Consider the following 26057-nt stretch of genomic DNA (forward strand, 5'->3'; position numbering starts at 1 on the left):
ATTTTTCTTCCCTGTGAATTTTTATGCTTTCTTAGATTTGATTTGGAATGGAAACATTTATCACATTTAAATGGTTTCTCTCCAGTGTGGCATCTTTCATGAATTTTGAGATTATTTCTATGAGTGAAGCTTTTGTCACATTCGGAACATTTAAAAGGCTTTTCACCAGTGTGGATTCTTTCATGTATTCTAAGGTTGTTTTGACTTAAACGTTTTTCACATACTGAACATTTGAATAGCTTCGTGCCCTTAAGGTTATGTACTTGTTTCTTTCTTGTGTTGATTAATTAATGTTTTCTCAGTTAAAATATCTGACTATCATGTACAGAACATGTAAAATATTTTCCATATTCAGTACAATGGAATGACTTGGCTTCTTTGTGAATTTTTTGCCCTCTAAGGTCTGACTTCCCAATGAACCTTTCCTCGAATACAGTGCTCTTAAGAAGTGTCTCTCCACTAATTCTTTGATTTTGCTTGAGAATTGCGCAGTGGGTGGAATTCCTCTCTTCCTCAATACATACTTCGGGTCTCTCTCCTTTTAGGACACTTTCTTTCATGATAGGAGGCATTACTTTATTAGTATCTTTCAGATGATCAGCTGAAGGATCTGGGCTGTTTTTGTGTTTCCATTCCTCCCTCTGCTGCTCATCGAACTCTTTCATTATCTTGTTCCCAAACCCATCATCTATAGGATAAAAATGAGAGCATGTATATAAATTATACAGCTACTGAGTAAAACACATATATGCCATTTGCTTTGCTTAAGGCTCCTTCTGTCACATAACTTGAAAAGGTGTTTCATAGTAACATTCACCATCCATGTGAAAATTAGAGCCTGACTGAAACTGGTTGCTCTGTGTTGGTCAAAATGAAAGCCAAAAAGGAAAATAGCTTTGCTCCTCCCCCTTTCTGACCAGAAAAAGACCCCTCCAGGAACTAGCGGTTAGCCACAGATGCTCTCTCAGGCCCTCTGTAGGGTTGTTAGCAAGAAACTAGATCAACCATACATTTCAGGCTGGTTTCGGCGTCGATGCAGAAACTGAAACCAAAATGTGGTCGGCCTCTAGTGAAAATGAAAAAATTCTCCACAGCACATAGGAAGGATTTTATTATAAAGTAATTCTTGGCTTACTACTCCAGGTATCCATATCATCCTCTCCAATTTCCAGCTGGTCACTGACGGGATCTTCTTCCATTTTCAGGTCTCTACTGTAGGTTCAGCAGTATAACTTTGGCTGTCTGTAAGAAGAGTAGAAAAATACCTATAGGCTTTAAAGGAAAGCTTAAGATCTAAGAAAAGCAAAACTTGACTAAAACTGATGAGAATTTTATGAGCTTTGAACATATAAGTATCCTGGTGGAAGGAGTTAAGGACCCTCTGTAGTTTTGAAAAAGAAACCATGACCTTCAACACAGACAGGTACTATGGTAATGAAAACTATAATATGCCCTTTGTTATAAAATTGCACCTCTCTCCAAGCTAGGGCCACCAATGTGAGTCTTTCTGTTGTTATTGCTACAGATGTCCAGTACCGTTCTCCTTATGCTGTCTGTCTGTCACTCTCTCTCTCTCATTACAGGTTTCACAACATACATTGCAGGTTGCCTGTTTTTCCTGTGCTTTTACCGTAACTGCTACAAGGTGATGTCATCCTCCTGCACTGATTTAATCTCACCCGGTGCAAGGTGCTTGTGCAGCAGGTGCAAGACGAAGGAGCGCAGGTCATGCTCCTTGGGGCTCCTCCTGCCTCCCTGCACTTTTTTTCTTACTTGTAGTCTTTTTGATTGTTGTTGTTGTTTTTTTTTTTTTTTTACCATCGACGGCCCTGACCACTTCTTCCCTTTTCCCACAAGGGCACTCTCAGTTTGTTCCCCTCATCACCATCCCACATTCCCGTATTGCTCCGTCCTCAACTACCTTCCATAAGACACGTTCAACCTTCCTGTCTCCAAATATGGATACTAGTGATCACCTTCCTTTCCCCCTCTTGCTGCTTCCTCTGGGGTTCTAACTGCTTCTATCCCTTGCTTCCATTGAAGTGGAGGGGTCACTTTGCTTTTCCCTTCTTCTATTCCTTTCTGCATCCTGCTACTGTCATGTTGAGTTATTCTGCCTCACTCCAACCTCCTACTCCTTCCTCATTCTTCCTGCTGATCCCAGTGGAGGTGGTCTTTCCTAATTTCCTCCAGCTTCTTCAATTAAAACCATCCTGCCAGCCTCTCTCCATCTAGCAGCACATTGTCCACCTTATAATTGAAAGAGAAAAACGCCTAGATTTCGACCCAAATCGGGAGATAGACGTTTATCTCACAAAAACGAATAAATCGGTATAATGGAAAGCCGATTTTGGACGTTTTCAACTGCACTCCATCGCGGAGGCGTACAAAGTTGAGGGGGCGTGTCGGAGGCGTGGCGGAGGTGGAACTGGGGCGTGGTTATCGGCCGAGGAGAGATGGGCGCCTTTCGCCGATAATGGAAAAAAAGTATGCGTTTGTAGCTAGAATTTAGGGCACTTTTCCTGGACCCTGTTTTTTCACGAATAAGGCCCCCAAAAGTGCCCTAAATGACCTGATTACCACCAGAGGGAATCGGGGATGACCTCCCCTGACTCCCCCAGTGGTCACTAACCCCCTCCCACCACAAAACATGATGTTTCACAACTTTTTATTTTCACCCTCAAATGTCATACCCACCTCCCTGGCAGCAGTATGCAGGTCCCTGGAGCAGTTGTTAGGGGGTGCAGTGGACTTCAGGCAGGTGGACCCAGGCCCATCCCCCCCACCTGTTACAATTGTGCTGCTTAATGCTTATTAGTCGTCCAACCCCCCCAAACCCACTGTACCCACATGTAGGTGCCCCCCTTCACCCCTTAGGGCTATAGTAATGGTGTAGATTTGTGGGCAGTGGGTTTTGAGGGGGATTTGGGAGGCTCAACACACAAGGGAAGGGTGCTATGCACCTGGGAGCTCTTTTACCTATTTTTTTGTTTTTGTAAAAGTGCCCCCTAGGGTGCCCGGTTGGTGTCCTGGCATGTGAGGGGGACCAGTGCACTACGAATCCTGACCCCTCCCATGAACAAATGCCTTGGATTTATTCGTTTTTGAGCTGGGCGCTTTCATTTTCCATTATCGCTGAAAAACAAAAACGCCCAGCTCACAAATTGTCGAATAAAACATGGACGTCTATTTTTTTCGAAAATACGGTTCGGTCCGCCCCTTCACGGACCCGTTCTCGGAGATAAACGCCCATGGAGATAGACGTTTTCGTTCAATTATGCCCCTCCACGGCTCACAACTAATAAAACCCACAACTTGCTGGGTGGGAGGAAAGTTCAGCATCATGGAGCAGTACTGAGAGAGGTAAAAAGCAGTGAGAGATACTTAAAAAGATTATTAAAACTGATAAAGAACGAGAAACAATAGGTGCTGAAAAAAAAAGAAATGAAGAGACAGAGAGCCATGGGGAACTGATGGGTAAGAATAAGAGAAAGAGAAGAAATGAAAGCAAAAAAAAAAAAAGTAAATGAGATATCGAAAGAAAAGAATAAATAAGGAAAATAGAACAAACACATTATCCAGAAAGTAAAGCTTAGAAGCAGGGGTCATTATTATAGCACCTCATTCTCACTGTGCCTGATCCAGAGGAGTCATTTTCATGTAAGAACATTTTTTATCACCTCATTACTAGCTTTAATTCAAGCTACATCTCATATTTCATGGAATTCCCACATGTGCCTGTGGTGGTCAGATTTCCTCTTTGCTCGGATCCCTGAGGTTCAGTCCCAAATCCCTCTTGCTCAAATCTGATTAAAACATCAGGCTTGACATTGTAGAAGCCTATTATAGAAAAAAAAAGACAATACAATATATTTAAAACAAGTTACTAAAGAGCCTGTGTAAGTGCTCAGAATTATGCTGTTTTCATAGGCAGTGCCATCAGAACAGAGCTAAGAGGATTGCTGCTGTACTGATCATCATCAGAAATATATTCTAGCATTTCCAAGATCATTTTAATACTATGGTAGGCAGCTCCTCAAGAGCTACAAACAGCTCTGGGGTGCTGTGTGCTGATCATCATCAGAAATATATTCTAGCACTTCCATGATCATTTTAATACTATGGTAGGCAGCTCCTCAAGCGCTACAAACAGCTCTGCGGTGCTGCCGTACTGATCATCATCAGAAATGTATTCTAGCAATTCCGGGTTCATTTTAATACTACGGTAGGTAGTTCCTTTCCTCAAGAGCTACAAACAGCTCTGTGGAGGATACTGCTACTGCATAAATATAATGGATTTTTTTTTTTTTTTTTGTGGGGGGGGGGGGGGGGGGGGGACATGTTGTTCCTCTGGTTGCTGTAGATCAGAAATCAGATTTTGCCATACACCACGAATAGGAAGTCTGCTAACTCACTAAAGCTTTGCATGTGATAATGAACATCAGCGTATGGTAGGTGCCACACGGTCCCTAAGTATAAAATAGGGCCTGTAGCATTTAACGTGTTCTATTGTTTGCTAGCACGCACTAAGCTTTAGTAAAAGGATCCCTGTGATTCTATAGTGTTCATTTTCAAAACAGATGGATTTTTTTTAGGCATTTTGAACATTTCACATTGCAGTCTGTCCAAACTGATCTAGGCACAGGAAAAAAAAAAAAAGCTTTCAAATGTTCCCTGGTTTCAACCTAATACATGTTAAATGTGGGATATGAATGTCATAAATAAGTAAATACATACAAACTCTGACTGTTAAGCACCTGATTTTCATGACATGATGTTGAGACAGCATGGGCATAATTATACATATATAAGAAATTATATTAAGTGTTAATTCTGTTTAAAGGTGGTCAAATACTATTTCTTCACCTTGCAAGTAAAGTGAAGGAATGCCAGATGGTTCAGATTATTTAGAAATCTAGCTTTGCTGGGTTAAAAGGTCAGAGAGAGAAACTTCTTTCACCCTTTGTGAGTGATGGAGGGTTAAGGCTAGTTCAAAGATATTACCTTACCACATACATCTGTATACTATTATGAACGAGGCAAGCAGGCAGTTTGTTTTAAGATTAGGCTGAAATACTGTTTAGAAGAAAATAGTTAGATTTTAGAAGTTCTTGATATTTAGAATATGTTTATTCTGTGTAGTTAATATGTAGAATACCTTTTTAAATCTAATGTCTGTCCAACTCTTTGTCTGACTTTCTAAGTAAGACTGTAGTTGAAAAGGTCAGCATATGGTTTGAGTTAGCTGCAGTCCTGGCTAGGTGAAAGAGAAGTCAACTCTCTTCTCCTTGATTAATTATAGGTAAATGTAGGACTGGGCTTTCTGAAAGAAATAACAAACTATAGCTGTATGCTATTAAGTAAGACTGGCCCTTGACCCCTTAATGAATGCCAGAGTCCAGTTAGCAGTTTGAGCTATGACTGGGATTATAGCAAAATGCAAGACTGGCCCCTTCGCCCCTCAATGAACCTAAGTTAATCATAATAAAATGTAAGAGACTGGTGCCATATTGTCTGGTTTGAGGGGCCCCAGGTCATAGGTCAGTTTAGGACATCTCAAACCTATGTAACTGATATTTTGGAAATATATGTATAGAGATGATTGGTTCAGACAGGGTAATTAATTTATTCTTTACCATCTGGAGAGTAAGGGGGGCTAGGAGGGAGATAGAACGGTATATAAGTGGGAGCAGAAGCAGCTTACGTCAGAAGGAACAGACAGAAGAAGGAGAGCTGAAGGAAGACAGACAGCAGAAGAAGAGAAGAAGCTGAGACAGAAGCCATAACATCCAGAGAGCTGAGAAAGAGAAGAGAGTTAGAACTGATGTCCTACTTTGTTTGCTGGCAAATAAAGAAGATTTCTCCCTCATTCTGGTGTGTGCTGTTTGACTCCTGAAGTACCACAGATTCTGCTAACGATAGGGGTAATTCATGCATCAATTCCTGCAACAATGTCTGTTTTAGTGGCCCATTACCAGGAAAAAAAAATCTCTGCACGAATATAACACGTGTTCCTGTAATCAGCCCCTCCAACTTATCACTGATTAAGATTTATAAAAAAATTACTACTCTACCTATGAAAAGTTATTCCGTTATTATACTTCCTCTGTGTACATCAGTATGCTGCACAAGCTGGCATGTTTGAAAATGTAAGTGAGATTAAATAAAAATGCTACCAACATTCAGAGCTTTTTTTGAGGGGGTACTTGGGGGTACTGAGTACCAGCACCTTTTCCATTGTCGGCTGAAATTGACCCATGGACCCCAAATTTTAATGAAAGAGCTACTACTAGAGCCCAGGCTCTTCACACCTTTTTTGCTAGAAGGTGGACACAGCAGCTCATAGGTTTGCTGGCTTTGTTTTGAGTGAATGGAGATGACGGCTACTCTAGGAAAGGGAAACTTAATTGGTTTCAGTTTTCTGACCTCAATTCATATCCTGTCTATTAAACTTCCTTGCTCTAGATTACCACCTTAAGGAGGTGGGATATTCCAGGATGACCTCACAGGAAGGGGAGGGGTGAAGAGCTTTGCGCAGGCTCCCCTTTCTCTCCCTGAAGACTGCAGGACTGTGAACAATAGGAAAGATTCAGAATAGGAAGCAGAAAGATTTGTGTCCTGCAACTGGAAATCCCTACCAGACCCAGTTCACTTTCTGCAGAAGAGAGACTTCATCGGAGACCCTCAAGAATCAGCCCAGCCTCCTCCTGATTTACAGGGAAACCAGGAGGGAAATGTCTGATCAGGCAAGAAATTCTTCTCTCTACTCTTCTATCCAGGGGGTTTTGGATAGAGCATTAACTAGTAGTCCATGTTGGTAGAAGAATTGAACATGTTGGAGGTAAATTGCATTACTTTGTCCTTGTGGGGTCCAGCCCCATGGATTTATGAGAACAGGAGGAGGAAAGGAGACCTGCCTCTGTTATTATTTTACCAGTGCCTGGTGTCATTAATAGATGGAAGGTTCAGGATCAGGGTCTGCCAATGGTGCATTTATGCAGCCAGGAATGTGTGATGTTCCCAGCTTCATTAATGCATATACAAGTACTATGGGATTTCCTAACCTGCAGACAGGATATTGCGATCCACTTGTGGCTGGTGAAAGTCCCCCAGCAGTGCTCCCCACTTTCATTCCCACCTTTTGTGTGTTTTTAGCCAGCTCTCTGTCCAGTTCCTCCATCTGACTCAGAGATGTGCAAGTTGGCCCACAGCATTTCCTCTTTTCCTCATGTCCCCTGTATTTTAGGCACTTTGATATTATTTTTCACATACAGAAATACTTGTCCCTTCTCTGTCATCTCTGTACTTTCTAAAAACATTACAGCATTCTCCACGTTTCTGCCTTCCGACACTAAGCCACTTGCATCTCTCCCTCCCACGTCTTCAGCTGCTGCCTTTTTTTCCTTTCCAACTGCTAAATTCCCAGTGTTTCTCTAAGAAAATCTGTCCAAAATGCTGGAGTTTTAAGGGACTAGAGCTCTCTTCATATTATAACGTACTAGAGATCTGATCTCACAGAGCTTCTATAATAAGGTCTGTTAAACACAATGAAACTGTGGCTGAGTGTGTCCAGTTTGTTGTTCCAGACATTGATCACATTCAAGGATGTTGCTGGTTATTTCTTGGAAGTGGAGTGGAACATTCTGGAAGATTGGCAGAAGGAGCTTTGCAAGAAGGTCATCAAGGAGATTCATGGGATCCTCATGTCACAAGGTAAATATGTCTTCTCTAACTACCACACAGGCACATTAGAAGTCAGTGGTTGAACAATCTCAGGTTCCAGGTACCGTGAGCCTCTGAAATTTAGAGCCTGGCTTCTGATGCCATCCCATATCCAAAGGAGCCAGTGAGAGACCTTAAGATAGAGGCTTCTTACAAGACCAGCTGGAGGCTGTCTTCCGTTTTTATACAACAAAAATGTGGTACAGAAACCAGGGGGATGATTTACTTCTCAGATTTCTTGCTGAGAACTAAAAAGTCTATATAAGAGCATGAAATGTCAGCTGCATGCTAGTCAGTTATACTGTTCAATGTGTAACCCCCTTCGGATAGCAGCAGATGTCACCGAAAGCATGGCATCTGCAAATCCTCCATCTAGGAGGGCCATGAAAAAAAATGTGTACCAGCAGATCTCCAAGGTTCAATTTTACTCAAGTGGCAGGCTGTAGCTGCCTCTTCTCTACAAGGTTTGTAGACAAGTACTCAAACCCCATATATAGACAAACACACACTTCTCCATCAGAAGAGAAAGCAAGTGGAACCTCTACAGGGATTTTACAAATATAATTTAAATACTGTTTTTCTATTTCCTATTGACAGGTTATTCAATTGTTAATCCTGATGTTATACTCAAGATTAAAAAAGAAGATGAGAAATATTTTGCACAACACTGTGAATTGGAGGGAAAAGAAAACCTGAATGACCCCACCAAGAGTAAGCAACTGTTTTAGATTTAAAGGGCTTTGCATTTTCAGATCACAGGAGATGAGTCATTGACATCAAACATTTAGGAATCCTTTTACCAAAGTATGCTAACGGATTTAATGCATGCTAATGATTATTGTGTGCTAAATGCTAAGAAGCCCATAGATATAAAATGCACATTCCAAATCCGTGAACACACCTTAAGGACTCCTTAGAGGCTTAAAATCTATTTCCTAATATAATATTACCAGATTTTGCTGAATCCTTCTAGATGTGTTTTGTCATAACAGGCCTTCCCAGTGTGGTGTCTGTATTCTCAGTGAGTGTTAAACAAGAGGAAGATCTCCTCTCAGTGGATCATCCTGAATCAGAAATATCTGAACAGACTCTCCCTCTAATGAGTAAGTATGAAATTCCTTCTGCTAATTTTTACTTTGGTCAGTCGGGACCATTTAGGAATTCATTGCTAGTGAAGTAAAAGACATTATCCTTTCTCTTCCTCTCACTGTTTGTTTCAGCCAGGGAGTGGAGAGAGAAAGATCTCTTCCCTGAGGCCCTGTGAGCAGTTAGGATATACTGGCTTCTTCCCCTGTCTCAGCCAGGGAGTGGAGAGAGAAAGATCTCTTCCCTGAAGCCCTGTGAGCAAGTTATATTTCAAGAACTGTGAGCAGTATTTTCATGAACTCCCCAGGCACTATCCAGGTAGTGACTAAATGTTAGTTTTAATAATCCTTATTCAGTTACCTGTTATTGTTTGCTGATTTTCACCTTTTTCCTCAGTTCACTGTTCTAATTTTTCACGACAATCAACTTGTTAGTTATTGGCTCTGCGTGTCTGGACTGACTAAGAATCCTGGTGGTTTGTGTGTTGGTCTGTGGGTGCTTTCAAGGAACTGTGAGACCACTGGGAGTGTGGTCGCAGTAACCTAGACATCATTGGGGATAATTTGAGATCTGCAAAAAACAGGCATAAGTGATAAGGCTGGACTGATCCATCCACTCCTGGAAGAGAATTAAGAAAGTCTTGTGTTTCCTGCATAAGATTCCAGGATTTTCCATTGTCCATCTGTGTGAACTTTAAGAATTGCAGGAAACAGAAGTAGGAAGCTGTCACGTAATGCCTATCACCCACCAGGGGTTAACCCTGCGGCCACTTAGAGGGTCTGCCCTCAGCACTGCTCAGGTCCACCTGCACCTGGGCATGTGCTCTACACTATCACCCTCCTCCCACCGACTGGGTCCCAGCTGCCTCTGTGCAAAATATAAATATCACAAATGCCAGGGATGGTGTTAGGGGAGTGCAAGTAGGACAACTGCCCCCAGGCTAGAGAGAGCCCTAAGCCTGCTAAAATATGAAGAAAGCACGGCCTGGTAGTGGGCTTTGGGGTCCCCTCCCAAATTTCTGCCCTGGGTCCCAGCCATGTCTAATACCAGCTCTGGCAAGATAAACATTTCAAATGTGAAATATTCTAATCACAAAATAGAAAATACAATTACTTTTTCTACCTTTTTGTTGTCTAGTCATTTGATTTTTCAAATCGTGTTGGTCCCAGGCTCTGGTTTCTGTTAACTCGCTCGCCAGGGTTTCCTCCTTTCTCCATGCTCACCATCTATCTTTTGTCTCTGTGTACCTATTTTTCCCCATGTTCTGCGTCTCCCTTCTCTGTGTCCCCTCTGTTTCCCTGTCCAGCGTCTTCCCTCTGTGTCCATATACTAGCCACATGCATCTCTCCTTTGTGTCCCTGTTACTCTGCCCCCCTCCATGTCCATCATCTCCCCTCTGTTTCTGTATACTTGACTGTGTCCAGCTTCTCCCCTCTCTTCCTCCCCCACACCAACGTGTTTCTCTTCCTTTCCTCCCTCTAGTACCCCCCATGGGACTCCAACTCCTGTCTTCCCTTTCTCCAGCCCCCCCATGGGACTCCAGCACCTCTCCCCCCCCCTTCCCTCTGATCAGTTCCCCCCCATGTGACTCCAGTACTGCTCTCCCATCCCTTCAGTCCCTCCATGAGTCCAGCACCTCTCTCTTGCCTCCCTCTAGACCCCCACAATGGGTCCAGCAACTCTCTCCCTTCCTTCCCCCCATGGGTTCAGCACCTCTCTTCCTCACTGTAGCCAAATTAGAGAAATACACTTTATGAAATATTCTTCTGGTTTCACAGGTAGCATGGAATATTAATACTATTGGGTTTGTGCCATGTATTTGTGTCCTTGATTGGCCATGGTTGGAAGCAGGATACTGGGCTAGATGGACCATTCTTCTTAAGTTATGTAAATGGCGCTGAGCTCTCCAAACGTCCCCTGGGGGCCCTTTTACTAAGGTGTGTACAACGTGCGTCAAATTAGAACTGCCGCCCGGCTACCATGTGCCCCGGGCGGTAATTGGCAGTGTACACGTGCGAGACCTTACCGCTAAATCAATGGATGGCATTAAGGTCTGGGACCCAAAATTGATGATTTCCAATTTTTATTTTGCTGCACGTCCATTTTCGGCTAGAAAACCCCCAAATGCCCTTTTTTGCAGGTGTGCTGAAAAATGGACCTGTGGGCATCCAAAGCACATGCCTCCACTAGCGCAGGCCATTTTTCGGTGCATCGTAATAAAAGGACCCCACCTGGTTAGCTACCTGGGTGGTGTCCTGAATATTGAGGTTACCTGAGTAAATTTGGGGAGTAACAAAAAGCCTGAATGTTCAGAACTCGTACCCAGATAGATGCCAGCAAAAAATATCAGGATTTAATTCACTCTATGGTGTCTGTGTTTTGAAAAAACACTGACTGCCGCAGATGAATATTGACCCCCTTCATCTTTAGTGCCCTCTAATGCCTCTGCAGTGAAAAAATGACATTGAATCTTTATCTCACTGTTATTTTACTGATTTTTTATTTTATTTTTTTTATTATATTTGTAACTTATTTGTAAATCACTGAAAGGCTCTTTTTCAAAAGAGAAAAATGTCCAAAAAGTAACATAAGTCTGCATTTGGACGTTTATCTCATAAAGACATCCAAATCAGTATTTTCAAAACCTATTTTTAGACTTCTTTCTCTGAAGTCCGTCAGAAGGACGTCTAAATCTCAAGGGGGCGTGCCAGGAGTGTTCAAGGCGGGACGGGGCATTCCTAAGACTTAGACGTCTTTCAGCCATAATGGAACAAAAATGTTTTTATAACAAACAGCAACAGTGGGAATTGAGCCCACTTCCCCAGGATCAAGGTCTGCTGCACTAACCACAAGGCTACTCCTGTACTCCACACAAGAGGTGCCCCAGATGACCACTGGAGGGAATCGGGGATCACCTCCCCTTACTCCCCCAAATCACAAAACACTGAAACCTTCTGCTCAGTGTGCTGCTGCGGCTAGGAAAGCGAATAGAAAGTTGGGTATTATTAGGAAAGGTGTGGAAAACAGGTGTGAGGATGTTATAATGCCGTTGTATCGCTCCATGGTGTGACCGCACCTTGAGTATTGTGTTCAATTCTGGTCGCCCCATCTCAAGAAAGATATAGTAGAATTGGAAAAGGTGCAGCGAAGGGCGACTAAAATGATAGCGGGGATGGGATGACTTCCCTATGAAGAAAGTCTAAGGAGGCTAGGGCTTTTCAGCTTGGAGAAGAGACGGCTGAGGGGAGACATGATAGAGGTATATAAAATAATGAGTGTAGTGGAACAGGTGGATGTGAAGCGTCTGTTCACACTTTCCAAAAATACTAGGACTAGGGGGCATGCGATGAAACTACAGTGTAGTAAATTTATGTTTCAACTTTTTTATTGTATTAACGTAATGGCAGACCGTTATACAAACACCAAAATTAGTACATATACATCACAGTCAACTAAGTACAACATCAACAATATTTTTGTAATAATTTCCTCCCCCTTTTACCCTTTTCCCCTCCCCCTCCCCTCCCCATCCCTCCCCTCAAATAAGTTGACAAACTATTGTAAGATTGTTGACAAAAGAAAAAGAATAACATCATTTACATAATAAAGTATAATAATATCAGCCTCCATTGTCTTATGTGTTTTCATTTGTTACCCTTTGTTCTCAGCTGTATAATATAACCAATATCACATCTTGATCAAAAGACCCCCCTCCCCCCCTATTAACCTATAAATGAGTCTTCTGTTATCACAATTGATACCCAAGAATATTACAGAGTATTAAGAATTCGACTTCTCCCTCTGTGAGTCATCCCATCCAAATAACACCCCCAAATTTTTAGAAAGCGCTCTTTTCGCTTGTATGTTCCTTTTGCCTCTCTCGCTTCCCAAGTAAGCAATTGGTGTACCTGGTTCCGCCAGTGCCAGAAGGTCGGAGGGTGTGCAGAAGTCCAGTGCTGCATTATGCATTTTTTGGCAACGAGACATACTTTGCGGCAAAGCATTATTTTGTCTTTGTTTAATCTGGGAAAGGTGTCATGTTTATCTAATACTAAACATACGGGATTCAATGCTATATCATAATTCACAATTGTAGACAGAAATACCGCTACGTGTCTCCAGTATCTTTTTATTAAAGGGCACACCCATATCGCATGATATAGCGTATTATCTGCCCTCTGACATTTCAGGCAGGTAGCGGTATGAATGCCCCCTCACTTGTATAGTTGTGTCTGGGTAAAATAAGCCCTATGCAGTATACGAAACGCACATTCCCGAAGACCTGCCCCTCCTACTATTCTGGGTGTATCCTGTATTTGTTTTACAATATTCCATCCTGTCAATGCTCTGCCTATATCTGTTTCCCATTTCTGACGAAGTTGGCTAAACTCTCTCCCAGGCATCAGTCCCCACAATTTCAAATGTATGCTGGAGATCGACGGAACTTCTTCGGCTATTTCTTCAAAGAATTTTCTAACTTTCTCAGTGTAGTAAATTTAAAACAAATCGGAGAAAATATTTCTTCATCCAACACATAATTAAACTGTGGAATTCGTTGCCGGAGAACATGGTGAAGGCGGTTAGCTTAGCAGAGTTTAAAAAGGGGTTAGACGGTTTCCTAAAAGACAAGTCCATAAACCACTACTAAATGGACTTGGGAAAAACCCACAATTCCAGGAATAACATGTATAGAATGTTTGTACGTTTAGGAAGCTTGCCAGGTGCCCTTGTCCTGGATTGGCCGCTGTTGTGGACAGGATGCTGGGCTCGATGGACCCGTGGTCTTTTCCCAGTGTGGCATTACTTATGTACTTTTATTTTGGAAATAAAATAGGCTTTTTTTTTTTTTTAGAAAATGACCTTTCCTGTTCTGATTTTGGACGTTTTACAAAAAAGTCCAAATTCAGACAGATGTTGTATCCAAAAATGCCCCTTGTGACTTTGGGCAAGTCAGATGCACAAGGAGCAGCAATGGAAATTGAACCCATGTTGCCAGGATCAAAGCCCACTGCACTAACCATTAAGCCACTCCTCCTCTGTTTTGGACATTTTGGACGTCTTTTGTTCGAAAATGGACCAAAGAAAAAGGATGTCCAAATTACAAGACGTCCATAGCATTTTCAAACACAAAGGGTGGAAGTCTATGTTTTTCAAAAATGACCTCCTTTCCTGTTCAGAATTTGGACGTTTTTGTGAAACGTCCAAATTCTGATTTAGACGTTCTATTGAAAATGCCCCTCTGAGACACTTTGCAAATTCAGCGGTATATTAAGAATAAATGAACCTGAGCTTACTGGGGACTATAGACCTCCATAGAATCATAATGATTTAGCTGATTTCCAGTTGGTGGTGTCTGGTCTATAGGAACCGGGTGAAGAACAGTCTGTGTTGAACAAATCCCGAGGACACAACTTTCTATTATGTTTACGCAGTAGCAGTATTCACTAGCTCTTGAGGAAAGGAGTTGCCCACCACAGAATTGAAATGATCACGCTCTGGAGTAACTTTTTAAATATCTTTGTCCTATAATAGGCTTCCACAACGTCAAGCCTGACATTTTAATCCGATTTGAGCAAGAGGGATTCAAGACTGAGCCTCCAGGATCTGAGGAAAGAGGAAATCTGACCACCACAGGCACATGTGAGGAACTGCCTGAAACATGTGATGAAGCTTCGATTAAAGCTAGTGATGAGGTAATACAAACTTACTCTGGACCAGGGATAATGAGATAATGGGTTTTTGTTCTATTTTTCTTATTTTGATTTTTCTTTTTTCATTGTCAGGTCTGTCTTTTTTGTCTGTCATTCATTCTCTTTCTCTTATTCTCCCTCACCATTATCCAATGTCTGTCTCTTTCCTTCACCTTCTTTGAGGATCTACTGTCTCTCATCCTTTATCTGTTTTTTATAATCTTCCTTGTATCTCTCACTTTTTCTGACTTTTCTATGTCCACATTGCAATCTGTTTCCTGCTGAATTTTAGTTCTGTTTGACTCAATTTTTTCTTTAAGTAGCCTAGTGGTTAGTGCAGCGGACTCTGATCCCGGGGAACTGGGTTCGATTCCCACTGCAGCTCCTTGTGACTCTGGGCAAGTCACTTAACCCTCCATTGTCCCAGGTATGAATAAGTACCTGTATAAACTATGTAAAAGCCGCTTTGAATGTAGTTACAAGAACCACAGAAAGGCAGTATATCAAGCCCCATTCCCTTTCCCTTCCCTTTAAAATATAGTGTTACCACCCTCCAATTTGATCCACTGTATTATTGTGATATAATTTGTACCCTGATATCACAGTGCCCCATTGGTTACCTCCTTCCACAGATCTCCAAGATACCTCTTCTATCTAAATTTTCATTTAGTGCACATTGGGAAGAATAACCCAAATGACAGTTATCTAGGGTCCACCTTCAGGATCAGTACTCAAGAAAAAGATCTAGGTGTCGTTGTAGACAATATGCTGAAATGTTGTGCCTGTGTATGGCGACGGCGAAAAAAATAAGGAATTATTAGGAAAGGGATGGTAAATAAGGCTAAGAATATTATAATGCCTCTGTATCGGTCCATGGTGCAACCTCACCTTGAGTACTGTGTTTAATTCTGGTTTCCGTATATATATATATATATACATATATATATATATATATATATATATATATATATATAGTGGAATTAGAAAAGGTTCAAAGAAGAATGACAAAAATGATAATGGGGTGGAACCCCTCCCACATGAGGAAAGGCTAAAGAGGTTAGGGCTCTTCAGCTTGGAAAAGAGACGGCTGAGGGGTGGGGGTGGGATATGATTGAGGTCTACAAAATCCTGATTGATGTAGAATCAGTAGAAGTGAATCGAAATTTTTAATCTTGCAAAAAGCACAAAGACTAGGGGAAACTCAAAGAAATTACATGGAAATACTTTTAAAACAAATAGGAGGAAATACTTTTTCACTCAATGAATAGTTAAGTTCTGGAACTCTTTGCCAGAGGCAATTCTACACCTGGGTATCTCCATTTAGGTGCCCCAAGCACATGCAGTAGGATCCTTAGAGTCTGACTAGGTTCCGTTATCGAACACTGGCTTAACCTAATATGGACACGCCTAACATTTTAAGCAACTCAGTGTTACCAGCCGTAAGTGCAGACACCTAAATGAGACAGAGACATGTAGAAGTCATAGTTCTGTGTAAGTTCCATGCTTAGTCCTGCCCATGTCTTGCCCAGGCTCCGTCTTTCTTCTAGAACTCATTGTTCATCTAAGCATTGCTGTGGTGTCTAAAACTTCCATCATACTGTGTGTGTTTTCAGTATAATGGACACAACTGAGGAACAGTTTACCCTTGAAGTTGCAGTGTGTGTAGCATTATTTGATTTTTTTTTAAAGATAAAGGCTTGGCTGTTTTCTTTCTCTTACTCACTTTATTTTGAATGATTTTCTGTTTGTTTTTTTTTTATGTGAGCTATTATGTATGTTTACTGTAAACCATCTAGAAGTGGTGTATATTTAATAAAATGAAATGAAAAAAAAAATAATAATAATAATGAAACTCTGACATAGGGTGTCCTGTTTGCTGTTCTAGGCATTGGTCACATTCAAGGATGTTGCTGCTTATTTCTTGGAAGTGGACTGGGACATTTTGGGAGAAGGGCAGAAGGAGCTGTACAAGAAGGTCATCAAGGAGTTACATGACATCCTCATGTCACGAGGTAAATAGCACACAAGCACATTATGGAATCAGTGGTGTAAAAATCACAGGAACTAGATACCATGGGCACCTGAAATTTAGAACCTGGTTTCAGTGAAAGAAAAATGTTGCTCTGTGCTGTAAGATAAAATGTAAACCTTAAAGTAGAGGCTTCTCAGAAGACCAGAGAGAGGATTTACCTCTCAGATTTCTTCTAAGAGCTGTGACTTCTGTATAAGGTCCTGACATGTCAGGTGCACACTGGTCAACTGTATTGTACAATATGTTGCCCCTCCAAATAGAAACCAGAAGATTGGTACCTGCAATGCCTCTGGCTATGAAGGCTTTGAAGAGAAATGTCTGTACCAGAAAAACTCTATGATATAATCTAATCAAGTGGCAGGCCACTGCTGCCTCTTCTCTCCAAGCTTTGTCAGACAAATACACACACCTCCATGCACACATCACACACTGCTCCATCAGAACACGAAACAAATGGAACCTCCCCAGGGATTCTACAAATGCATTTTAAAAGTAATTTTCCTACTTGTTATTGTCAGGTTATTCAATTGTTAGTCCTGATGTTGTATTCAAGATTAAAAAGGAAGATGAGAAATATTTCACTCAACCATTTGAGTGGGAGGGGAAAGAACATCCATATGACTCCACCAATGGTAAGAAAATATTTTGAAGTTAATGGACATTGCATTTTTAGATCACAGGAGCTGAGTCATTAACATCAAACATTTGGACACTTAAAATCAGTTTCCTAATTTGATATTTATCAGATCCTTAGTGAATCCTTGTAAATGTGTTTTTTTTTTCTTAGCAGGCCTTCCGATTGTAACGTCTGTGTTCTCACTGAGCATTAAACAAGAGGACGATCTCTCTTTCATGGATCATCCTGATTCAAAGATTCCTGAACAGACTCACCCTTCTGTAACAAGTGCGTGCAAAACTCTTCCTACATTTTTACTTAGGTCACCTGGGACCATTCAGGAATTCAACACTGGTGGGATAAAAGGCCATTGTGTTTTACTGTATCTTACTTTGCATCATATTTTTAAAAATATAATATTTATACATTTTTCAACAGTTTCCCAATCTGAAATTGGAAACAGTACAGCAGCAATGCTGACAGAAAAGGAGATCTCATAAAGTGATATGAATCAATCAGTTTATAAAGAAAAGAATAGTAATGTACCACCATTAGTCCACAGAATTAGAGAAAGAAAAGTCATAAATTGTAATACAGTAACTAGAGAATGACACGGGGACCCACAGTAACCGCGGGGATGGGGACAGAGCCCGTGAGGACGGGGACAAACTTTGTCCCCGTGTCACTTTCTACCTTGTAGCTTGTTAATGAACTGGACTATTATTTGTGTTTGATTGATGCAGATGACAGTATTTTTATTTTTTGGAAAAACAAGCAAACACGCTGGCCACAGCTAGCAAAATTTGCATGGGGGATCCTGTACATCCTGCTACCAGCACATCTTCTAAGAAGACATCTTCTATTGCAGGAAGGACTGTGGAAGACAGGAGAGGTAGACTGAATCCTGAGATTGTTGATTCACGGATTAAAAAATCATAACAGTGCTTCATAGGGCATATTTTCTACCCCTGGACATTTTAACAGGATGGATTAGGATTTCTTGGGGTAGTAGAAGTCAGCTATTGTTGGGCTTGGAAGGGTAGGGGGGGGGGGTGGTGGTGGTGGTAGGGTTTATTATAGCTGCTCATTGTTTTTATTGTTTTCTATTTGTAATTTATACACCTCAGTTCCACTTTATATTCCTTTTCATACTTATAATTTTATATTTAAATCTTTTTATTAAAGTGTTTGAGGCTTCTGCAGATGAGCCCGTTGGGATGAGGACAGAGCCTGCGGGGACGGGGTGGGGATGGAGACAGAACCCACGGGGACAAAGTTTATCCCTGTGTCATTCTCTAATAATAACTAATTCAAAAAGAAGCCTAATTAAACTGAAAGCCCCCATGTATCCTACTGAAAGACAGCTTCTCCGAGGACAAGCAGGTTCCAATATTCTCACAAATAGGTAGATGCTGATCTGCATTGCCCGGTCCAGATTTTATGCCAAAGTAAAAAAAAAAAAATAGAGCTTAGTGAAGTGCGAGCCGTGCTCCACTGCGCATGGGCGAGTGCCTTCCCGCCCGTCATGTGAATGCGGTCTCCTCAGTTCTCTGTTTTCCACGTGAGGAGAAGTTGCGTCTTTTCTGTTCTCATTCGCCCGGTTCAGAGAGTTTTTAGTGCCTTTCGGCTTTTTTCTTTACTATTTTCATTGTAGTTTTTTTTAACATTTTCTACCTTTTAAAACCTGTCCTTTATTTTGTTAATGGGTTTTGTCCGAGTTTAATTATTCTTTTTCGACGTCACAGGCCATTTTTAGGCCTTGATTCTGGTCGGGTTCTTCCCTTCTTTTTTTCGTGCCTTTGCCCCTTTTTAGGCACCATCGAGGTGAATGTATGGACTGAGGTTCATGTTGCAGCCCCTAGAAATCTCCTCTATGGAAGCTGACCTCAGCAAGGTGTACCGATGCAGTCATGGCTCTGATATTGTGAACCCTGACTTATGCCATCCGGGATATGGAGTCAGCATTCACAATTCTTTTGCGAAGATCCAGTAGCAAGGTATAACACATCACATATATTTTATAGAAGTCATCTAAGAATTTGATACATCCAATAGAAGACTCCTGAGGAAAGCCTTTTTGGCCGAAACACGACTCAGTTCGAGTCTCGGATGTTGCATTAAAGCTTCAGTACATTGAACGTCGTCTGCTGTTTCCATCATTTTTCACCCTCGCTGTGTTTTACTTATTTGTGTGACTGCAAGGGTTGCTGTTCTTCTGTTTTTTTTTCCTGCTTCCATTTTTTCCTCCATGTCTTCTCTCTTCTGGCTGGCTCAGCAGTATCTGCTCAGAGATCTTCCACCATTTCTGCAATCTCTCCTTTTACCTCAATGAGTCAATGACTTAGCTTGTCAAACCAGCTCACGAGCTCTTCCCAGGTAATCAGAATCTGCTTCATAGGTATGGAGGGAGAAGAGCCAGTCCTCTCCTCCGTTCTTGCTTCATTAGTACAAGTATTGCTATCCACTGTCTTCTTGTCCCTGGATGGCTCCATTCTACTGTCTATAAAGGCAATCTCTTTCAAATTCACCATTTTTCCATTGAGTTGACAATGAGATAATTGTACCCAATTTCTCCTCACTGTCCACACACTTGTTGGAGGTAATTTCAACCACCGAACAGTGAATTATTGCATTATTATTTTCAAGGAGATGGAACACTCAGCTCAAATATTCTATTGCCCCAAGTACAAAACTTAGCCTGTGAGCACCTTTCAGGTCCTTTAATCTTAAACAGACCTTCAACAGACAAAAAGTGTAATAAAAGGCTACTGGAATAAGTAACTACTAGGCTACCCCCTCCGTTATAAAACAGGAATGGTACCCAGAGGTAGATCAGTGTCAGTGAGTTCGGTAAGGCAGAGACCATCAAGTTTGGAGGTTATGATGAGATCAGCAGTTAGGTGAGATTTAGAGCATAATGAGCAAACATTCAGTAGTCCAATATGTAAGGTGGGTATTGTAATGCAGGAGGAACAGGGCGAAGAGAGTGAGGGAACACATAGGAGTACCAGGACTGAAGAGCTTACCTGCCTAGATGAAAAGCAGCACAGGGTACGAGGGAGGCGATGTCCTTCTAACACTGGTATCTAAACAGAGCAGTGTTTGTAAAATCATGAACAAAATGGAGCAAGATAGGAAGTGAAAAGTGGGCAGCATGGGAGAGGTAGACAAAACTGGAGTGGCTCACTTCATTATTGCACAACACTGTGAACTGGAGGGAAAAGAAAACATGAAGAACCCCAGCACCAGTAAGGGAATGTTTTGAAGTTAAAGGGTTTTGCATTTTCAGATCACAGGAGATGGGTCATCAACATACTACTACTACTTAACATTTCTAGAGCGCTACTAGGGTTACGCAGCGCTGTACAAATTAACGAATAAGGACGGTCCCTGCTCAGAAGAGCTTACAATCTAAAGGACGAAATGTCAAGTTGGGGTAGTTGAGATTTCCTGAGAAGAGGTGTAGGTTAACTTCCATAAGTTTTTGCCATTTACTTTAGTGTACTACATCCAGAAAATTTAGTGTAATGCCCTGCTTGATATTTTTTTTATTAACATGGTATTAGAAATAGCTTTTTCTACCTAGAACTTACAGTCTGCATTTCATGGTAACACTGGATAATGGCTTTTTTGAGATCAGTTTAAAGGAGGTTTTTGAGCAACTGTAAAATATAAATGCCAAAATAAAGAGATTATTTTGTGCTTAACAATATATTAGTGTACAGAGAAAAAGCATTCACATGTTAAATGCTTTAAGAAATTTCAACTTCAAATGAGAATCATTACTGCTGGATCACTGAATATGAGATGCCCTCTTTCTGATACAATTGGAAAAGCAGTACACCTACAGACAAGTTTATTTTCCTGTTTACACATTTTTTTCTATTTTGGGGAAATGGTAGGTATGTAATTACTATTTGCTTCAATGTTATGTTGCAGTAAAAGTTTTAAAATAACTTTTGCATGTTTGGTTTTGTGTGATTAGCCTTTTTATTAATTTCTAATGGAGAAAGGTGTAGAGATCAACAAAAATCAGTATTTCTTAAAAGGGGTGGGGTAATGTGATAGACCCATACTTAAAATCCTTTTTCTAATATAAGACTAGCCATTAAACCCGTTAAAAGGGCGAGATTTCCAGCTACCCTCCTCGCCACTGCTCCCTCCCCCCTCCGTGCCGGGCCCCCTGCACTGACCTAACAGCGCCTCTCACCTCCATGTGAAAGCGCTGCAGGCAGCAGTAGATCGCTCTGCTGCTGCCTGCAGCGCTTCCACACGGAGGTGAGAGGCGCTGTCGGGTCCGTGCAGGGGGCCCGATACGGAGGAGGGTGGGAGCGGCGGCTGGGATGGAGGGGGAGGGTGGAGGTTGGTGCGCGCGATGTTCGTTTCCAGGCAGCAGCGTCCGACATTGACTCCGACTTTGTTTCCCTCTCTGTTCCGCCCTCTGATGTCGTCACGTCTTGACGCGAGAGCGGGACAGAGAGGGAAGTCTGTACTGCGCATTTGCAGGTGAGTCGGTCACTTGCCGTTTATTTGTTTGATTATTAGGGCACACTGAATACTCCTAGACGTATTTATTTTCTCATCGCAGGCTTTCCAGTTGTAGCATCTGTGTTCTCAATGAGCATTAAACAAGAGGAAGATCTCCCCTTCATGGGTCATCCTGAGTCAGAGATATCTGAACAGTTTCACTCTCCTGTCACAGGCAAGTATAAAATATAGTTTTTATTTTAAGTACATAAGTATTGTCACACTGGGATAGACCAAAGGTCCATCAAGCCCAGCATCCTGTTTCCAACAGTGGCCAATCGAGATCACAAATACCTGGCAAGATCCCAAAAACGTTCAATACATTTTATGCTGCTTATCCCAGAAATAAGCAGTGGATTTTCCCCAGGTCATTTTAATAATGGTCTATGGACTTTTCCTTTAGGAAGCCGTCAAAACCTTTTTTAAACCCCGCTAAGCTAACTGCCTTTACCACATTCTCTGGCAACGAATTCCAGAGTTTAATTACACGTTGAGTGAAGAAACATTATCTCTGATTTGTTTTAAATGTATTACTTTGTAGATTCATCGCATGCCCCCCCTAGTCCTAGTATTTTTTGGAAAGAGTAAACGAATCACGTCTACCCGTTCCACTCCACTCGTTATTTTATAGATCTCTATCATATCTCCCCTCAGCCTATTCTATTCTCCAAGCTGAAGAGCCATAGCCACTTCATCCTTTCATCATCTTTGTTCCCATCATATATCTGCTCTTGGTCCCTCAGCAAAATGTAAGCCATGTTGTAGAAAATCTTTAGCATTATATCTGTTAGTTGAATGTTCTAATGCTTATTAGGTGTATCATTATTATTATGCTAACATTGTATTATATCTCTTTGAATTTCAGTGCTATTAAATGTCTATATTTTTGATAGTTTCACAGTAGTTCTACTATTAGGTTTCAATGTTAAAGTTTACCTCGTATTTATGTTTATTCTTGGTTATTTTACTATTGTTATGCTGTTAACAAAATTGTAAGTTTTATGTTAGTGTACCTGCTGTACAATGCCTTGGTTGAATCTCTTCATAAAGGTGGTTAATAAATCCCAATCAGTCGATCAATCGATCAGTTAATCTAAAACCCTCCTCCCTGCACCATCGCCACATCCACTTATTGAGACTCTGGAGCTCTGTCTGTCTCTTGGGCCCAGTGCTTGATGGACTTGTTAACTACTACTACTACTTAACATTTCTAGAGCGCTACTAGGGTTACGCAGCGCTGTACAATTTAACAAAGAGAGACAGTCCATGCTCAAAGAGCTTACAATCTAATAGACAAGTGAACGGTCGGTCCGATAGGGGCAGTCAAATTGGGGCAGTCTGGATTCACTGAACGGTAAGGGTTAGGTGCTGAACGCAGCATTGAAGAGGTGTGCTTTAAGCAAAGACTTGAAGACGGGCAGGGAGGGGGCTTGGCGTAACTAATCTGCTTTCACAAATCGAGAATATGACTGGATTTGCGCATGCAACTTAAGTTGTGTTATGGGAATCCTTAGCCAAGCAAATCTCTTTTCAAGTAATCACATGAGGATAGCTTCTTAGATATGTCTTTTTCCATAGCGGTAAAATTAAGAATCATACTCTCATTTTTATTCAACAGATGATGGATTTATAAAAAGCAGCCTGCAACGGCATAAAAGAACTCGCACAGGAAGCAAACCATTTAAATGTTCTGAATGTGATAAATGTTTCAGTCAGAAAAGCAACTTGCAACAGCATCAAATAACTCACACAGAATACAAACCGTTTAAATGTTCTGAATGTGATAAGTGTTTCAATCAGAAAAGCAACTTGCAACGACATAAAATGACTCACACAGGACACAAACCATTTAAATGTTGTGAATGTGATAAATGTTTCAGAAGCAAAGCTAAGCTGCAGCGGCATAAAGTGACTCACACAGGATACAAACCATTTAAATGTTCTGAATGTGATAAATGTTTCAGACGCAAAGACCATCTACAGTTGCATAAAATGACTCACAGAGGATACAAACCATTTAAATGTTGTGAATGTGATAAATGGTTCAATCTGAAAAGCTACTTGCAACAGCATCAAATGACTCACACAGGATACAAACCATTTAAATGTTGTGAGTGTGATAAATGTTTCAATCAGAAAAGTTGTTTGCACCAGCATAAAATGACTCACACGGAAAACAAACCATTTAAATGTTCTGAATGTGACAAATGTTTCAATCAGAAAAGCAATTTGCAACAGCATCAAATGACTCACACAGGATTGAAACCATTTAAATGTTCTGAATGTGATAAATGTTTCAATCGGAAAAGCCCCTTCCAACGGCATAAAATGACTCATACAGGACACAAGCCATTTAAATGTTCTGAATGTGATAAATGGTTTAGAAGCAAAGGTGAGCTGCAGAAGCATAAAGTGACTCACTTGGAAGACAAACCATTTAAATGTTCTGAATGTGATAAATGGTTCAAAAGGAAAGGGGATCTGCAACAACATAAAGTGACTCACAGGGAAGACAAACCATTTAAATGTTCTGAATGTGATAAATGGTTCAAAAGGAAAAGTGAGCTGCAATGGCATAAAATGACACATACGGGAGACAAACCATTTAAATGTTCTCAATGTGATAAATGGTTCAAAAGGAAAAGTGAGCTGCAATGGCACAATATGACACATACAGGAGAAAAACCGTTTAAATGTTCACAATGTGATAAATTGTTCAAAAGGAAAGGTGAGCTGCAACAACATAAAGTGACTCACAGGGAAGACAAACCGTTTAAATGTTCTGAATGTGATAAATGGTTTAAAACCAAAGGTGCACTGCAAGTACATGAAGTGATTCACACAGGAGACAAGCCATTTAAATGTTCTGAATGTGATAAATGCTTTAAAAGGAAAATTGAGCTGCAATGGCATGAAATGAGTCACACGGGAGACAAACCATTTAAATGCTCTGAATGTGATAAATGTTTTCTAACCAAAGTTGCATTGCAACAGCATAAAGTGGCTCACTCGGGAGACAAACCGTTTAAATGTTCTGAATGTGATAAATGGTTCAAAAGGAAAGGTGATCTGCAACAACATAAAGTGACTCATATGGAAGAAAAACCGTTTAAATGTTCTAAATGCGATAAATGGTTCAAAACCAAAGGTGCACTACAATTACATGAAGTGATTCACACAGGAGACAAGCCATTTAAATGTTCTGAATGTGATAAATGCTTTAAAAGGAAAGTAGAGGTGCAACGGCATGAAGTGAGTCACACAGGAGACAAACCATTTAAATGTTCTGAATGTGATAAATGTTTCCTAACCAAAGTTGAAGTGCAACAGCATAAAGTGGTTCACTTGAGAGACAAACTGTTTAAATGTTCTGAATGTGATAAATGGTTCAAAACAAAAGGTGGGCTGCAACGGCATAAAGTGACTCACACAGGAGACAAACCGTTTAAATGTTCAGAATGTGATAAATGTTTCAAACAAAAAAGCCATTTGCAAAGGCATAAAATGACACACAGGACACAAACCATTTAAATGTTCTGAATGTGATAAATGGTTCAAAAGCCAAGCTGAGCCGCAACAGCATAAAATGACTCATACAGAATACAAGCTATTTAAATGTTCCGAATGTGGTTCAATCATAAAAGTAACTTGCAACAACATAAAATGACTCACGGGGAGACAAGCCGTTTAAATGTTCTGAGTGTGATAAATGGTTCAGGAAAGGTGACAATTTAAATGTTCCAAATGTGGTTCGATCGGAAAAGTAACTTGCAACAACATAAAATGACTCACGGGGAGACAAGCCATTTAAATGTTCTGAGTGTGATAAATGGTTCATAAGGAAAGGTGAGCTATAGCGGCATAAAGTGACTCACACAAGAGACAAACCATTTAAATATTCTGAATGTGATAAAAGTTCCTGGAGGAAAGCCGAGCTGCAAAAGCATGAAATGATTTACAGGGGCTGCCAGAAAAGCGAATATAGTGGTAATAGAGCATAACACCAGAGTGGCATTAACTGTAGAGGTATCTCTCCTGTCTCCATGCATATCCCCCTGTCTCACCCATCCACCTCCACCCCACCCTGTTAGATTGTCACTGAAATGCTTTGATGTCTCACTTACATATACTGTCACCAAGATTTGCTTATTTCCGATCTGACGAAGAAGGGCAACCTTCGAAAGCTAATCAAGAAATGTACTAAGTTATGTCCAATAAAAAAGGTATCATCTTATTTTCTTTTTCATGTTTTATTTTGTTTTATTTCTATTGATTACTTATAAAGGAGAAAACCTCTCAGAATATAAAGGACTGTGCCTTTAGTATAAAGTCCGGTTAATATTTGCAAAACCAGTACTCTGTTTCAATCATCAGGCAAAAAACT

At 40.9% G+C, this 26057-nt stretch overlaps 1 protein-coding gene across 1 annotated transcript in view; it reads left to right on the forward strand.

Moving 5' to 3' along the window:
• The window catches only part of LOC115466427 (zinc finger protein 585A-like), a 100797-nt gene extending 75032 nt beyond the window's left edge, over nt 1-25765 (forward strand). The window contains exon 9 of the mRNA XM_030197645.1: nt 23302-25765. Coding sequence (XP_030053505.1) covers nt 23302-25204 — 1903 coding nt within the window. The 3' untranslated portion in view covers nt 25205-25765. The remainder of the gene's footprint in view (nt 1-23301) is intronic.
• The last annotated feature ends 292 nt before the right edge of the window (nt 25766-26057 follow it).

The sequence above is a fragment of the Microcaecilia unicolor genome, chromosome 3 (assembly GCF_901765095.1).
Source record: "Microcaecilia unicolor chromosome 3, aMicUni1.1, whole genome shotgun sequence".
NCBI lineage: Eukaryota > Metazoa > Chordata > Amphibia > Gymnophiona > Siphonopidae > Microcaecilia > Microcaecilia unicolor.